General features: G+C 44.1%; 1 protein-coding gene across 1 annotated transcript; it reads left to right on the plus strand.

Annotated features, from left to right (window-relative positions):
- Positions 1-9594: 9594 nt before the first annotated feature.
- On the plus strand, positions 9595-11177 carry LOC306926385 (extracellular calcium-sensing receptor-like; the record flags this gene model as incomplete). The annotated part of the gene is made up of 3 exons (XM_079505648.1): positions 9595-9639; positions 10050-10173; positions 10264-11177. 3 exons carry the CDS (start codon positions 9595-9597, stop codon positions 11175-11177), a joined length of 1083 nt encoding a protein of 360 aa, XP_079361774.1.
- Positions 11178-17317: the final 6140 nt, after the last annotated feature.

Genomic DNA, 17317 nt, shown 5'->3' on the forward strand with positions numbered 1-17317 from the left:
GTGAAGGAGCGAGCCTCCAGCAGGAACCGTAAGTGACGGACAGCCAGGTAGAGGCCTAGGAGCTCCCGATCGAAAGTGCTGTACTTGCGCTCGTTGGGACGCAGGTGGCGACTGAAGAAGGCGAGGGGCTGCCAGGCACCGTCGACCCACTGCTCGTGCACTGCACCGACGGCATAGTCCGAAGCATCAGTAGTGATGGCGATGGGAGCCCCGGGCAACGGGTGGGCTAGCATGGTGGCAGTAGCAAGAGCGTCCTTGGCAGCCGTGAACGCGCTGTCCCTCTCCGGGGACCAGTCCACAGCATGCTTGGGGGCTTTGCGTTTAAGGGCCTCATACAGGGGTCGCATGACATGGGCCGCCCGGGGCAGGAAACGGTGATAAAACGTTACCATGCCGATGAACTCTTGGATAGATCTGACAGTATGTGGCCTGGGAAAGGTTGCGACGGCTTCCACCTTCGATGGGAGGGGAACAGCTCCCTCACGTGTAACTCGGTGCCCGAGGAAATCAATGGTCGCCAGGCCGAACTGGCACTTAGCCAGGTAGATGATGAGGCCATGTGCGCTGAGCCGCTCGAACACAGTCCGGAGGTGCGACAGGTGCTCAGTCCTGGAGGTGCTAGCAATCAAAATGTCATCGAGAAAGACGAAAAGGAACACCGAGTCCATGAGGCGCTGGAACGTCTGTGCAGCGTTCTTGAGTCCGAACGGCATGCGCAGAAACTCGAACAGGCCGAACGGAGTAATCACAGCCGTTTTGGGGATGTCCAGCGCGTGGACAGGCACCTGGTGGTACCCACGTACAAGATCCACCTTGGAAAAAATGACCTTCCCGGCCAGGTGGGCGGAAAAATCCTGGATGTGCGGCACTGGATAACGATCCGGCGTAGTCGCCAGGCTTTGAGACCATATGAAGAGGGGAAGCCCACGGGCTGCTGGAGCGGCGAATGATGCCGAGGCGCAACATGGACTCGAACTCCACTTTGGCGATGTTAAGTTTAGCAGGGTCGAGACGCCGAGCCCAAGCATAGACCGGAAAACCAGCAGTGGCCATGTGATGCTCCACACCATGCTTTGCCGTGGACGACGAGAAGGTAGGCTGTGTGAGGGCCGGGAGGTACTCATCTGCGGTGGAGAGCACATTGGACAGTCCGACAGCATCTGCCCCACCGAAAGTGTAGGTGGCCGCATCGATTAAACGGCAGTTTTTCACGTCCACCAGTAGTCCATAAGCGCACAGGAAATCCGCGCCGATGAGAGGAAAGGACACGCCCGCCAACACAAAGTCCCAGGTGAACTTCTGCCCACCGAAACCCAGAGACACATGCCTGGTGCCGTAGGTGGTGTACCATTAAAGGGGAAAACCACCCATTTTCAACATTTTACTGTCATTAATGTACCTTAGAGCTGTTGCGTGGAAATAATAAAAAAGTCCCCCCATTTTGTGTTTCCTAGAACTGTAATTATGGAAAAAATCCTTAACATGGTGAAACACATCTTGATGACATCATCAAGATGTGTTTCACCATGTTAAGGATTTTTTCAGACCTCCAGTTCTAGGAAACACAGAATGGGGGAACTTTTTTATTATTTCCACACAACAGCTCTAAGGTACATTAATGACATAGTAAAATGTTGAAAATGAGTGGAATGCCCCTTTAACAGCTTTCATCGAGGGGCCGTGTCCGGCGGCCTGCATGTCTGCCGCAGTAGCGGGTAGGATGCTGCTCTGCGCACCCGAGTCACACAGGAACCGCCGTCCGGATTTTGTATCCTGAATGAAAAGTAGCCTGCCAGGACTGCCAGCACACAGGGCCACTACCGTGCGCCGGCTCTGGCGTTTCCCGATGCGTCAAAAGAAGACGGTGGTCGGCACCGCTTGGCATTGGGGCCAAACCATGGTAATAGCACAATAGCTATGGTAATAGCACAAACCAGTGTCCCGCCCCTGGCGTGGGGCTGTCGCTGCAACAGAGACTGTCGAGGCGTGGGGCAGTGGTGAAGAGGGCAGGGCAGGCTGCCACGCCGCTGCACATTGTTGCTGGCCAGCGAGGAAAAACGTGTCAGCCTCCGCAGCCAGGGCACGGCAGTCTGTTATTTTAGTGTTGGCCAGAGCGGCCCGTACCTGAGAAGGCAGCTGTCGCAGGAAGAGGTGGATGAAGAGGTACTCTGGCTTGTTTGGTCCCATGAGGTTCAGCATCCTATCCATCAGTTCAGACGGTTTATTATCCCCCAGACATTGCAGGGAGAAGAGATGGTCGGCGTGCTCCGCATCAGAAAGCTGGAATGTCTTCTGCAGGTGACTCTTGAGCGCGTCGTATTTAGCCGCCCGAGGAGGAGAAACATTAAACTCTCCACTCTCAGTGCTGTCGAACTTCCGAGGGCCGATACAACATGATAGTATTTAGCAACGTCGTCGGTAATGCCCCGCAACACGAACTGAGCTTCTGTCTGTGCGAACCATGTTGCTGGAGAAGCTTCCCAAAACTCCGGTAATTTGATCGGAGCGTTCGTCGCCATGGTTACGTTCAGGTTACGTCAAGTCACTGGAAACGACCAGCAGACGAATGTCGGGGTCACCAATGTAGGAATAGAAAGTAAGACGAATTGCTATTTCTATCTTTGAATCAGAATGTGCAGAACGGCACGGCACGTCTGTTTATTTCACACTCTTCAATAATACTAACAACACAACACACACACTACTTCCTTGTTTACCCCGAACCCCCGCCCACTCTCTTAGGGTGAATTATGTCCCTAGAAAGTCACTACAATATATTATTATTATTTTTTTTTTTATTAATATTTTTCGGGCTGCAGCCCACCCTAGCCAAACGGTAAGGGCCGATTCATACTCCTATTTTACTGTTGTTTCGGCGCTGTAGTGCCGAAATGATTTCGGCTCGTCAGAAATTTTCAGTAGCACCGAAGAGCCGACTTTAGGACAGTCCCCGACTCCCCGCCCCCCCGAACCTCAAATGACGTCACATTGTAGGCTCTACAGAGCCGAACCGACTTTTATTCGGCTCTAACATAGGAGTATGAATCGGCCCTAAGTCCGCCTCTGGCTGAGAGATTGCATCATTCTCTATGTAAGTGAAGTTATTACAGACTCTCTGGTAATTTTCCAGATGCTGGAGCACACAAAAAACCTGTTCCTCAAGGGAAATCACGGAATCTCTCTGCCCAGATGTAACACATTACGTAATGGCATGATTTGACATAGCTCCGTTTATAAAATGCAACAACTGCACAAAGGAATTGGGAGAGGGGGTCAGACCAAGGAGGACAGTCATGAGGGCTTGTCTAGGCACACACCTGCTTTCCTACCTGTACTTGACGCTGTTCTCTTCGTTCTCTCCTTTGTCTTCTTCACCTAACTCTTCATGTCAGATACACGCGCAGTTTAAGCTGGACAGAATGTACAAGCCCGGGGACGTCATTCTGGGTGGCTTGTTTCCGGTCCATCGCTCCTCTGTCTTCCCTGAGTTGTCATTCACCTCCAAGCCACACAAGTACAGTTGCTATCGGTAAGTAGCACACATTCAGTAGCACAGTCACAGGGATTCTCAAACATTTTCTTGCCATTTGTCATGGACCCCTATATTTGAGAGAATGTGTTGGACATTTATATGTGTTTGGCTGTGGAATCTCATCTGAAAAGCTTTTGTGCCAGGGACCACCGAAGAAAGAAAATGTTTGTCATGTTTTTCAAATGTATACCCCATTTTTCACAATTTGTCTAGACTTTCCAGAATTTATTTCGAAATAGCCAATTTACAAGTTGTAGATCGCCTACTTTTGAATAGTTGATCAAGTATAAAGTAAGAAGTACTAAAATATATGATTTTGATTAGCAAATTAGGAGATGTTGTATTTTTCAACATAGACAAATATACATGGTTACAGTGTGATTTTGTGTGTTAGTTTTTACATTAAAGGGTTCAGGGTAGTCCAGGCCCAGGTTTATGCCATAACTGAAATCAACAGAAACCCCAGCTTACTGCCCAATGTGACACTGGGATACATTATCTATGATAAATGTAATGCGGCTGAACTTGGATTCCGCGGAGCCATGTCACTGGTCAGTGGGAGAGAGGAGCACTTTCAATTGCATGAGAGCTGTGTTGGGTCTCCTCCCGTGCTAGGAATTGTGGGTCCTGGTAGCTCATCGAGTGCTATTGCCATCTCTAGAATATCAGGTTTATACAGAGTACCCACGGTAAGTTTCCTACTTGAATGCCCTGTCATTTGGTATATTCACAAATGTAAAATAATTATTATAAGTCATGTATTGGTTCTTTTTACACCTTGAAAGACAGTACATGTTTACTTGCAGGCAGAGCAGAGAGGGCTTTTCAATGCATCTGTGTTAGAAGTATGACTCTTTGCTCAGACCTGAGAGTAGGACTCCTGCGGCTCCCTGGCAGTGTCGCTGTCCATGGTGCTTAAGGATGCTAAGGATTATACATTGTTATAATATTGGGCAGGGCAGATTGTGTTGAAAGATCATTTCAGATTTTTTCAGATCACATTGAATGTGATTCAAAATGGCAACCCTCCTTGTTTGAAGATAAAAGACAATCAAGCTTTTTCCATCATTATTCTTTATTTTTACTTCCTTCCCCCTCAGCTCACATGTGCTAGCATGCAGGGGAAGATTTTCACACAAAGAAGAAAAAAATGTGTATATCATGTTTTGGGACTTTTTCAGATAAGTGCTACTGCTGGTTCCTCTGCTTTGAGTGACGTGCATCAGTTCCCGTCCTTCTTTAGAACAGTCCCGACGAGTCGCTCTCAGGTAACAGTAGTACATGTTCCACATATAGGCCTATACCTCCCTCTAGTGAGTGTAATTGATATTGCATAATAATCTGCGTAGGAGATTCATGGATTTACACAGATTTTTGAGTGCTGCTATAGTCACTCAAAGGAAGAGCTATGTTTGTCTGTCCGTCCGTTTAGAGTAGAACCTTTGACCCTGATGTTTACACTATTGACCCCTCTTTGGGTGCGTTCGGAAATAGCGCACTGAGCGCACTGTGCAATGCAAACTAATAGGCGAGTGCGCTCCCGGTGCGCATTTCCGAACGCACCCTTTATAGAGCGCCGCAGTCCCGCCCCCTACGAGGAGCCAGGAAATAATTTCCTGTTTGTTTTCCTCATAGACTTTTCAAAAAGTATTTATTTAAAGACGGTTACGCTGCGGACAATGCCAACTCGGATTGCAAATCATGACAATATACACAATGTTTTGGGCAGATCAAATAATTAGAAGGAAGAAAAAAAGGCAGGGTACAACACTTTTTGTTTTGTTTTTCTTCTTACTAATTATTTGATCGGCCCAAAACATTGTGTTTGTTGTCATGATTTGTCACAACTCGAGTTGGCTTTGTACGACGCTTAAAAGGTCTTTAAATACATACTTTTTAAAATGTCTATGGGGAAAATTAATTGGGAATTATTTCCTGGGCCCTCGTCGTTCCTCAAGGGCCATATTTTGACTAGGGTACCAGGCTGGGGGCCGAGTCTGTGCGTGCGAAAAATTGGGTTTTTAATTTTTTCATTAATTTAGCTTAAAATAGATTTAGCAATAGCATGCCTATACTCTATGAATAACCTGTATTCAAAAACTTACTTGACTAAAAGTTCAGTTCAGTATTTAACAAAGTACAATACTCATTATGAATGGCTCATTTTACATTTTGTCAAATGTTTAAACAAAATAGCAGCTCTATTTTTTTAACGTGTGGTTTTTAATAATAAAATATGAATCAGCAAAGTAACTTCAAAATTGTATTAAAGTACAGTACTTGAGCAAATGTATCAGAAGCGCTTTTTGGTTTATATATGGATAGAGGCCTTGTGGTTAGAGTGTCCGCCCTGAGACTGGGAGGTTGGGGTTCAATCCCTGGCCGGGTCATACCAAAGACTCTAAAAATGGGACCCAGTGCCTCCCTGCTTGACGCTCAGCATCAAGGGTTGGATTGGGGGTCCTGCGATATACTAGCGTCATGTCCAGGGGGTGTACTTGTACATCAAGCTGCCTCACGCTACAGAAACAGGAGATAGGCTCCTGCCCTATGGGCCTCATGGCTCTGCAAGGCTACTTACTTAGAGAGAGAGAGAGAGAGAGAGAGAGAGTACGATTCTTTCCTGATCTGATTCAAATTATTTAGGTGCGCTCTGTGCTGCAGCTTATGATGCGGTTTGGCTGGACCTGGGTAGGATTGCTGCTTGGTGATGACGACTATGGCCACAATGCTGGCCAAACTTTCCATTCTGACCTGGCCCGGTCTGGTGTGGGTTGTGTGGCTTATTCAGAGGTCCTGCCCTGGGACAATGACCTGGACAAATTGGACAGGATTGTCACTGTCATGAAGGAATCTACAGCTCGTGTGGTCATTGCATTTGCATATGGAAAATATATGAGAAATATCATGGATGAGGTTTGTTTTATTATGAGGTATGTATGTATGTAACCTTATTTTTGACCAGGAGAGTCCCATTGAAATGAGAAACCTCTTTTGAAAATAATTATTATATGAAATGCTTATGAGGAATCTGAAAAAGTCACACTGAAGGAAATGCATTGCCTCATTATATCATATATAGCCTATAGTGTGTGTGTGTGTGTGTGTGTGTGTGTGTGTGTGTGTGTGTGTGTGTGCGTGCGTGCGTGCGTGCGTGTACGTGCGTGCGTGTACGTGCGTGCGTGTGTTTCCACACCATCAACAGGTGTTAAGACAGAAAGTGACAGGTCTGCAATGGTTAGCAGGTGGGGGTTGGGGGACAAGTCCTCCTTTCCTAGCTCCTCCCTACATGCCATACCTCTCAGGCACCCTAGGGGTCGCCGTCCATCGTGGAGAAATACCAGGATTCAAGGACTTCTTGTCAAAAATACATCCTCGCAATGATCCTGACAATACACATAAAAACTCCATAGTGAGTAATTCTGTATATAAATATTCAGACGTTATTTCACAAACATTTCTAGGGTCATTTTAACATTTACTGTGGCTTTTGTGTGCACCCCAGTTGATTCATTTTAGATATACCATTTATTTAATCCGACACACGGTATCATAACCATGTTATTTAATTTACTCCTTTGTAGCCAATACCGAGATCCCGAGATTAATTTAATGATTGCACAGGTAGCCGGGGACGAGATCCCGAGATTTGATACATTTGCCTTAATCCAGAGTTTAAAAATATATAATTTATCTCATTTTAGCTCCGTCGCTAGCTACCGAGCCAAAATCCCCACGTGCACGCGCATGCATGCCATCTTTAGTGACATTACAAGTAAGACGTACAAACGCGGGAAGCGAACACAGCTCGTAAATTGCAACAACAATTGGAATACATTTCGTACTTTTTTTTTTTTTTTTTTAAGTTTTCTTTCTTTTTTTTATTTCCTTTTTTTAAAGTTTTATACTGTGTGTGTGTGTGTGTGTGTGTGTGTGTGTGTGTGTGTGTGTGTGTGTGTGTGTGTGTGTGTGTGTGTGTGTGTGTGTGATACAGCTGCGCCATCTGTTGGCAGGTGGAGCGTTTCCGGGAATCTGTCCGTCGCGTCAGTCAGCCGCGGGGGTGGAGCTTCTTTTCCATCCACCAGCTGTCTAAAACCTCGGAAATTACGTAAAACGCAGCTTCTTCTGTCCGTGGCTGTGCGCTAAGGTCTGCTTAGGGCCACAGACAGACAGTTTTGCCTGGCTTCCATAGTAAGGTGCTGACTGCTTTCGCAATGACTCATAATAGGATGAAGTACCATGAACGAGCCTAATAATAATACATTAATTCGAGCTCCCGCAAAACTAAACAATGATCGGATCGCTAGTAGGCCTCTGTAGACCACGGGGTAGGAGTACTGCAGTTGCAGTTGAGGCACAACAACAATAGAGCTCTTCTTCTCTGCTCATGTCGCATATTTGGCTGGCACATGGTACCTACCGCCCCCTGGCGTCAAAATAGTTTAAAACGTCCCACCTGGTGACGGATATTATCCTTCTAATGCATGAGGGGGCTGTGTTTTTCAATTACCTTTTCATTTTATTTCATCATTTATTTGAATAAGAAGAAAATACACACAAAATATTGAATCAAGCGACGTAAAAACTGCCTGGGAGTAGATAAGTAGTTCAAATGAATAGCCTACTCCCTGCATAAATCCACCAATGGCAACAAACCACACCATTCCTATTGAAAAGCAATTGCAGCAGAATCTGCCCTCATAGGCAGAATACAATACAAGTACAATCCCTAAACTTCTTTGCCTTTTTTTTACTATTTTGAAAAACATTTTTGAATAGTTCAACTAGCCAATCTACATTGACATGTTGTGAGCTTGTAGACTGGCCATTTTAACTATTCAAAAATGTTTTGCAAAATAGTAAAAAAAAAAAAAAAAAAGGGTGTCTTCATTGCGTTTCTCGGTTTCTTTAGGTGAGATCATTTTGGGAGCACACATTTCAGTGTAAATTTGCACCCCTTCCGTCAGAGTGGGTGGATGCTGGTGGAAGGGTGTGTACTGGACAAGAGGATCTGGGAACAGCAGAAACCACCCTTATGGATGTGTCTAAACTCAGGTATGAGTACAATGTGTACAAGGCTGTGTATGCTCTGGCCCACGCCCTCCATGACATGCTGCAGTGTGTGCCAGGAAGAGGGCCTTTCACTGGGCACAGCTGTGCAACTTTGCAGACAATACAGCCATGGCAGGTATGATATGAATTCATAGTTTAGTATTCCTAATGTTTCTAGTTGTATTCTAATTTAGAATAATTTAATTTAATTATTTAAACGTGACATTGGTCAATTGCATGATAATGGTAGGATGGAAAAATAAGCTTTTAAAAAAAATAAAGGATGTCATGCTGGGAAAAAAACCAACCCTTATTTTTCTAATCGCCAGATGATTTAATGCCCCATTCATAGACTTGGAAGGGTCTAAGCATTTGCAGTTTGCCAGTGCATTCATTAAGTCCCTTTATGAACCATTTTTTTTAAAGATCGACCTTTCATCAACCAAAATAATTATATTAACACAATTCCCGCCGTGATTATTTAATAACATGCCAGGATATCGCCCCGTTCATCCCTTATTTTGAAGATCCAAAACACCGCGACCGGATGTTGTGTCAACTTGATGGTGTGTGTGTTGTCGGATCGATTGTTATTGTTTCACAAGCCGAGGAGAAGTACAGGCCGGCGCCATTACTGCGACCGCTAGGCTCCGTGCAATAAGCGTTGTTTTGACCAGAAATGCCGCCTGGAAGGGGGATTTGGAGACTAACGCGACTGAAAGCATGCGTGCGTGTGCACACACACGCGCATGCACAATCACGATGGCACAGTCCAGTGTCTAAGCTAACAACAGATAGCCATTCGAAGCTAATGTGAGTAGCCTTTCCACTAGATCGGATCAAACACATTTATACAACTGAATAAATGTAGCCTTATGTATTTTGGCAGCGTCGCTTCCCGACAAATGTTTTTTTGGCGGGGAAATGATCTAAAGACAAAGACCCATACTTGAGCTCAATATACTGCATATTGAGCTCAAGTACCATCCACACCCTTCCCTCAAGCACAGATGGCTGAGATTGTGTTGTCCAAGGGTGTAGATTATACAACAACGGTAAATCTCAATGTATTGTGCATATTGTATGAAGGAGGTATTTGAAAGTCTCTTCAGCTTCATTATTTTTACTTTGTAGCTTGTGTATTACCTGGAAAAGGTCAACTTCACCACGTCATTTGGTGAGGATGTATCATTTGATGAGAATGGGGACGTTTTACCAACCAGGGGTATCGTGAACTGGGTGTGGCTCCCTGATGGAAGTACTAAGGTTCACATTGTGGGTGTGTACAAGACATCTACCTCTGCAGGTGAAGAACTCATCCTTGATGAAGACAGAATCATCTGGAACTATAAATACTCAAAGGTCACTTTGGCTTTCTAAAATAGCTAAGTTATAACAAGTTATTTCATACTGTGAATGTAATTTAGTTTTGACTGAAATTGATGATTTTTACTTTCGTCTGTAGCCGCCTCGGTCAGTGTGCAGTGAGAGCTGTTCCCCTGGAACCCGTGTGGCCAGAATTAAAGGGCAACCGATCTGCTGCTTTGACTGCATTGCGTGCTCTGAGGGAGAGATCAGCAATGAGACTGGTAGGTTTACATCATGTAACAATGTACAGTAGGTTATCTTTAGAAGGATATTGTACTTGTCTGTCCCTTTACTTCTTCCCACTTTATTAGACTCTACAGAGTGCACCAGTTGTCCAGAGGACTTCTGGTCCAATCCCCAGCGTGACCACTGTGTCCCTAAGAGCATTGAGTTCCTGTCCTACCACGAGGCCCTGGGAATCTCCTTAACAACCATCTCATTGTTAGGAACATTTATCTGTGCCATTGTCCTGGGAATCTTTGTCTATCATCAAGAGACGCCCATGGTACGCGCCAACAACTCAGAACTCAGCTTCCTACTCTTGCTTTCACTCAAATTATGTTTCATGTGTTCACTTCTGTTCATTGGCCGTCCCAGGCTCTGGACTTGTCAGCTGAGGCATGCAATATTTGGGATCAGCTTTGTGCTGTGTGTCTCCTGCATCCTGGTAAAGACTATGGTGGTGTTGGCCGTGTTCAAAGCCTCCAAGCCTGGGGGTGCAGACATTATGAAGTTCTTTGGTGCTATCCAGCAGAGAGGAACAGTTATGGTTCTTACTTCAATCCAGGCAATAATCTGCACAGCCTGGCTTGTGTCTGCCTCACCAACTCCTCATAAAAACACACAGTACCACAGTGATAAGGTTGTCTATGAGTGTGATGTGGGATCAACAGTTGGTTTTGCAGTGCTACTAGGTTATATTGGTTTACTGGCACTCCTCAGCTTCGTCCTAGCATTCATGGCAAGGAATCTGCCAGACAACTTCAATGAAGCCAAGTTAATCACTTTCAGCATGTTGATCTTCTGTGCCGTGTGGATAGCCTTCATACCAGCATATATCAGCTCTCCAGGCAAATATGCAGATGTAGTGGAGGTGTTTGCTATTTTGGCATCTAGTTTTGGTATTTTGGTGGCACTGTTTGGACCCAAGTGTTATACAATCATTTTGAAACCTGAGAGAAACACTAAGAAGTCCATCATGGGTCGAGGTGCCACAATGTCATAGAAGCAAAAAATAAATGTCAAATCAGATTAGGCTATTTATGATGTGTATGGATATATCGGACTGCTGATAAATTGATAGTAGAAGATTGAATTTTCTACCAGATTAACTAAAAGCAGTTTGCATGCGGTGCATGCGTTTGGTCCGACGTATACTAAGGGCTCCATTTTCGTCACCGCTAAACCCCTTATCCCTAAACTTCTTTGCCTTATTTTTTTACTATTTTGAAAAACATTTTTGAATAGTTAACAATTTGAATGCTGGCCATTTTGAGCAGAGCTATTCTGCCTGTGCTAAAGGTGATGCATTGAACGAAGGACCTTGTCTGAGGCCCACAGTAAATGTTCTCTTATAGCGGCATACCTCAAAAGAAAGCGTAACGATTTTACCATCTTCCATTCTGGAGATATGCACCTTTATGTAACACCTGCTTTTGTAGTAGCGTACTCTTCTCGAACATAAAGCCTAATTAGAAGTGGTTTTATGTCAGACGCTGTGTGTCGTTCCAACTCGGAAAGCCGTGCTCGCGCTGTGAGTTCCCTCCGAGGTGGAACGACTGTTTTGAGTCGGTTAGTATTACTGCCAAACAACACAACACATTTGCCATACACATCTATCTGACCGGCGTTGATCATCGATGATAAAGAAATAACCGCTCGCACAGGCGATACAATCCGTGCGTTTTTTGTTTGAATATGAAGAAAAAAGGAGAGAAATCTGACGGAGAGACACTGAAGTCACACTCGGATCAGATTACACACACAACCCCTCCGTTGAAAGTCACATGAGAGGAAAGAGCCCTCCCCTCCCTGAAACAAAGAGAACCAAGAAGACTGCAGCGACACGATTGGCTTGGTTATGAAGCCATTATTTTGCCCCGAGTTGCATAGGAGTCTCCGAGCAGCCTTTACGTGACAATACCATACAATACGGGGGCTGCCTCTCGTGCTGTTTTCAGGAAGGGAGGGGTGTCAGGCATTTTTTTCTTTTTTTTTGGGATCACGTGATCGGAGTGTTGTGCTATCATCCAATGCTAGTTGATAAAGTGCCCGGGTGTGTAGAAAGACGATTGAAAGTAATCAATAAAAACATGCGGTAAACGTAGAAATCCCTTTCCTGCACGTGACATTTGAGATTTGAACCACGTAGAAATCCTTCTCCCGCACGCAACTTGTTAAAATGGCCAGTCTACAAGCTCACAACGTGTCAATGTAGAGGCTAGTTTAACTATTCAAAAATGTTTTTTAAAATAGTTAAAAAGGCAAAGAAGTTTAGGGATAAGGGGTTTAGCGGTGACGAAAATGGAGCCCTAACAGTCCTACAGTCATATGAGTCATGAGACACCCTAAACCCTAAACACCCTATACACCCTAAACCCAAACGTTACCTGACAGGATGTTAGTTTTAATCCACCACAGTTTAGTTTTAACCTGCCGTGCATGTCTGGAGCCTCATGTGAGTTTTTACCCGGCCACGGGTTAGTTGTAACCGTCGGGAGCGACATTGTTGTCAGACTAATGGCTGTCTGTGTCACGTTCCGTGACATGTTTTGTATTTTCTTGTGTTCCTTGGTTTTCAAGTTCCTGCATGTATTCCTGTGATTTTGTAGTATTGTTTCCCTGTTTCTCAGTTGCAGTTAAGTTTTACTTTACACCTGTGTGCTTTTATTTTGTAGTATTGTTTTGTGCTTTCCTTCCTGTCTGCCTCTAGTTCTGTACCTGTCTTGTCAAACCTTGTCAAGCCAATCCCTGTGTTGATTTTACAGTTGTGTTCACCTGTGTCTAGTTAGTCCTCGTCTATTTATATGCCCTTGTGTTTTCAGTTCTTTGTTGATTCGTTAAATGTAGTCATAGTGTTGTTTAGCGCCTTGTGATTCCTTGTATATTCCTAGTCCTGTGTTATTTCTTGCTCCTAGTTATTCCCTAGTTTCCTCGTGTTCCTGTGTTTGTTTCTGTTCCTCTGGTTTTTGGTTAATAAACCACCGTGCACTCGACCTGCCTTGTGTCTGCCTCATCCTCTGCCTTTGTCCTGCGCTTAGGTCCAACACCTGCCTGTCTTGCACCGTGACAGTCGGACTGTTAGTATGTCTAACACACGTATGCACATGTATGATCTATCACAAAGCAAAGTTTGTAAAAAGTTGATTAAGATCCCTTAAGTTTGTAATGTTAGCCCAATGTATGCTCATACTGTAATGTTAGCCCTGCTGTATATGCTCATACTGTAATGTTAGACCTGCTGTTTAAGCTCATACCCACAATCGAATGTTATTCCATTTAATTCACTTGCACAATGGGACAGTAGTGTTTTCATATAGGCCTACATTTACCTTGCCGACATCACTTCGCCTCTGAAATTTAACTTAATAATATTTGGACTCCTGGACAGCTGACAGTAGGCTCTTACTCTTAAAATAAATAAATAATAATTAAAAAAATAAATTAAAAAATAAATATATATAGGTATATAGAGGAGAACGGGGTAAGATGAACCACTTTTTGCTTAAGTTGTCCTGGAAGCAAGGCAAAATTAGATGGCAGTAAAATCTACCCATATTTCAGGATGTCTTCTATCAATTGAAATGATGAGTATCTTGTGATACGACAAAGGGCCATGAAAATATGACCTTTTTAAAAAAAAGTGGTAATGTGGCTCAACAGCATCCTAACAGCATCCTCCATCGGATTTCACCAGCCAATGGTCTATATGGTCTATCAGAGATACAGGACAGTAATATTTTTTGAGTATTGGGGTATTCTGAGTACATACACAAATTAACCTCAGTGACATATCCAACACTCATTTACCATTACATTCTGGTTAAGGTTTTCCCCCTATTATCTCACTAAATTGATCCCTAGGGGGTATTGTACGGAAAAAAGCACACACCTATGGCATGAAATCTGATGTGGAACACCGTATCTTAACATCTTAGTCAAAATAATAGGCTAAATCATCATAATAGTTCTCAATCCTGGCTGAGGATAGTAGGTAAATTAGGCCACTAGATCATTTTGCTCACCCAAAGTTGCTGTGAAACTTCACAATATACAATAAATATATATATATTTATGTCAGGGCCCTAGTGAAATATAGTGTAAGGGGTGCATTGGGGTAAATAAATAGGTATTTTCGGTTTATACAGACCTAAAGAGCCCTGAAGATACTGTATTAATTGTTAAAGCTCTGCATAATATAGATCCAGCTACCACTTATTGCACACTAAGGGCTGATTGTTGTAATGATAGACACAATATTTCTGACTTTTGACACCCTGATATCTGACTTGGGTACTCTCTGTCACACCTGGGTCAATACAAATATACCAATTATGTACAGATTTTGGTGTCTCTGCATCTTTACACAAAAATATTATAGCGTGAGGCGTGATGAAGACAATCATTGTATGAATTCTATCAGGGGTTTTCTAGGGGAAGTTTTGAAAAGAGTCAACAAGTTGGCACATTAAACTTGAAAATACTACATTCAAGGGGTTTATGATTGGGCAAGGGTCACAATTTCAGACAAAATTACTCCCCCATCACTTGAGGGAAACGCTTCATAAATGGGCACTTTTCTTCAGATTCAGATTCTGAGAATGCCCAAGTCTGAAGTCTTCCGTACAAATGAAATGTACGGTACGGATTTGAGTAAGACGATGCCTGGAGCTGAACTGTTCGCTGAATCCGAAGGTGCCCAATAATGAAAGAGCTTCAGATTCGAGGAACCCCTGGCTGAATCAATAGGGGGCGCCAGCGTCACACGCTGAAGTCCAAATCTGAAACTGTATGGTAGAGTATCCAAATATGAAGTGGGCGGAGCCCAGCCCCGCCCAGTGCCAGAAGCCAAGCCCATTGACCAAATATGGAGCCGGTGCCCTAAATTGAAACTGAAAGCTGATCAAATCCTGTAACTGAAGCAATAATGTAAGAGTGCCCGAGGTTGAAATAAGGTGGTCAAATGAGCTGTAACTGAACAAATAATATAAAAGTGCCCAAACATGAAACAAGAGGGTCGAACTAACTGTAGCTGTAGCAAGTCCAAATCTGAAGCTGTATGGTAGAGTATCCAAATATGAAGTGGGCGGAGCCCAGCCCCGCCCAGTGCCAGAAGCCAAGCCCATTGACCAAATATGGAGCCGGTGCCCTAAATTGGAACTGAAAGCTGATCAAATCCTGTAACTGAAGCAATAATGTAAGAGCGCCCGAGGTTGAAATAAGGTGGTCAAATGAGCTGTAACTGAACAAATAATATAAAAGTGCCCAAACATGAAATAAGAGGGTCGAACTAACTGTAGCTGTAGCAAGTCCAAATCTGAAGCTGTATGGTAGAGTTTCCAAATATGAAGTGGGCGGAGCCCAGCCCCGCCCAGTGCCAGAAGCCAAGCCCATTGACCAAATATGGAGCCGGTGCCCTAAATTGGAACTGAAAGCTGATCAAATCCTGTAACTGAAGCAATAATGTAAGAGCGCCCGAGGTTGAAATAAGGTGGTCAAATGAGCTGTAACTGAACAAATAATATAAAAGTGCCCAAACATGAAACAAGAGTGTCGAACTAACTGTAGCTGTAGCAATAGTGTAAGAGCGCCCGAAGTTGAACGTTGATGCTCAAATGAATTGAAGTTGAAGGTGTGACCCTGGGGTCACCTGAGGGACTAGAGGTCTGATCTTTGGATATGTTGTTCCAGTGGGATGTGCGCACAACATATTAAAAGATCGGAGCGCAGATGTGTCAGGAAAAAAAAATCTCTGATCAGACTAAGATTTAGAGATGGTGTTGCAGGCTCTAAGTCACACACCCTCCCCATCCTTTGGGCCATTCGGACCATATTTTTTTTCCTGACCGATCTGCGTTCCGATCTTCCAACATATCGTTCCCACATGCCTACAGAGCAACATATCCAAAAACCAGCCCTCTAGGCCAAAAAATGACCCTTTGGCAACAGTTTGAACTTGGGGTCAGTCAACATGTGAAAGGTCCCAGAGTTGAAAGTGTATGGTCAAATGAACTGAAAATGAAAGTGTGACCCTGAGGGCAGTCTTTTGGCTGATCTTTGACATTTAAAAGTGTCCTAAAAAATCAGGACCAGTTTCATTGAATCTGTGTCGTGTCGAATATGGATGGGATGAAGTATCGGATTTTTAAAAAAATATTTGGGGCCATTGAAAGCAGATATTAGGGTCAGATTTTGTCCAAAAGGCCTCAGTGTCGTGCATACAGTGTGGCAGCTTGTTCTCGAAGACCGTTTAATCTCACGAGACGCCCTTCGGATATGTTATAGAGCTAGTCAAGACGCACTAAACGATGTCCGGCCCTTGACGTTTGGTCGCTTCTGACCATAGTTAGTTGAGTCTTTTTTGTGAAGTTTTACACGTGAAAAAGTGCCCGAATCTGAAAGTTGCTGCTCAAATGAACTGAAGTCGAAGGTGTGACCCTGGGGTCACCTGAGGGACTAGAGGTCTGATCTTTGGATATGTTGTTCCAGTGGGATGTGCGCACAACATATTAAAAGATCGGAGCGCAGATGTGTCAGGAAAAAAAAATCTCTGATCAGACTAAGATTTAGAGATGGTGTTGCAGGCTCTAAGTCACACACCCTCCCCATCCTTTGGGCCATTCGGACCATATTTTTTTTCCTGACCGATCTGCGTTCCGATCTTCCAACATATCGTTCCCACATGCCTACAGAGCAACATATCCAAAAACCAGCCCTCTAGGCCAAAAAATTACCCTTTGGCAACAGTTTGAACTTGGGGTCAGTCAACATGTGAAAGGTCCCAGAGTTGAAAGTGTATGGTCAAATGAACTGAAAATGAAAGTGTGACCCTGAGGGCAGTCTTTTGGCTGATCTTTGACATTTAAAAGTGTCCTAAAAAATCAGGACCAGTTTCATTGAATCTGTGTCGTGTCGAATATGGATGGGATGAAGTATCGGATTTAAAAAAAGAAATTTGGGGCCATTGAAAGCAGATATTAGGGTCAGATTTTGTCCAAAAGGCCTCAGTTTCGTGCATACAGTGTGGCAGCTTGTTCTCGAAGACCGTTTAATCTCACGAGACGCCCTTCGGATATGTTATAGAGCTAGTCAAGACGCACTAAACGATGTCCGGCCCTTGACGTTTGGTCGCTTCTGACCATAGTT

This window comes from Electrona antarctica (genome assembly GCF_951216825.1).
Source record: "Electrona antarctica genome assembly, chromosome: 7".
NCBI classification, from domain to species: domain Eukaryota; kingdom Metazoa; phylum Chordata; class Actinopteri; order Myctophiformes; family Myctophidae; genus Electrona; species Electrona antarctica.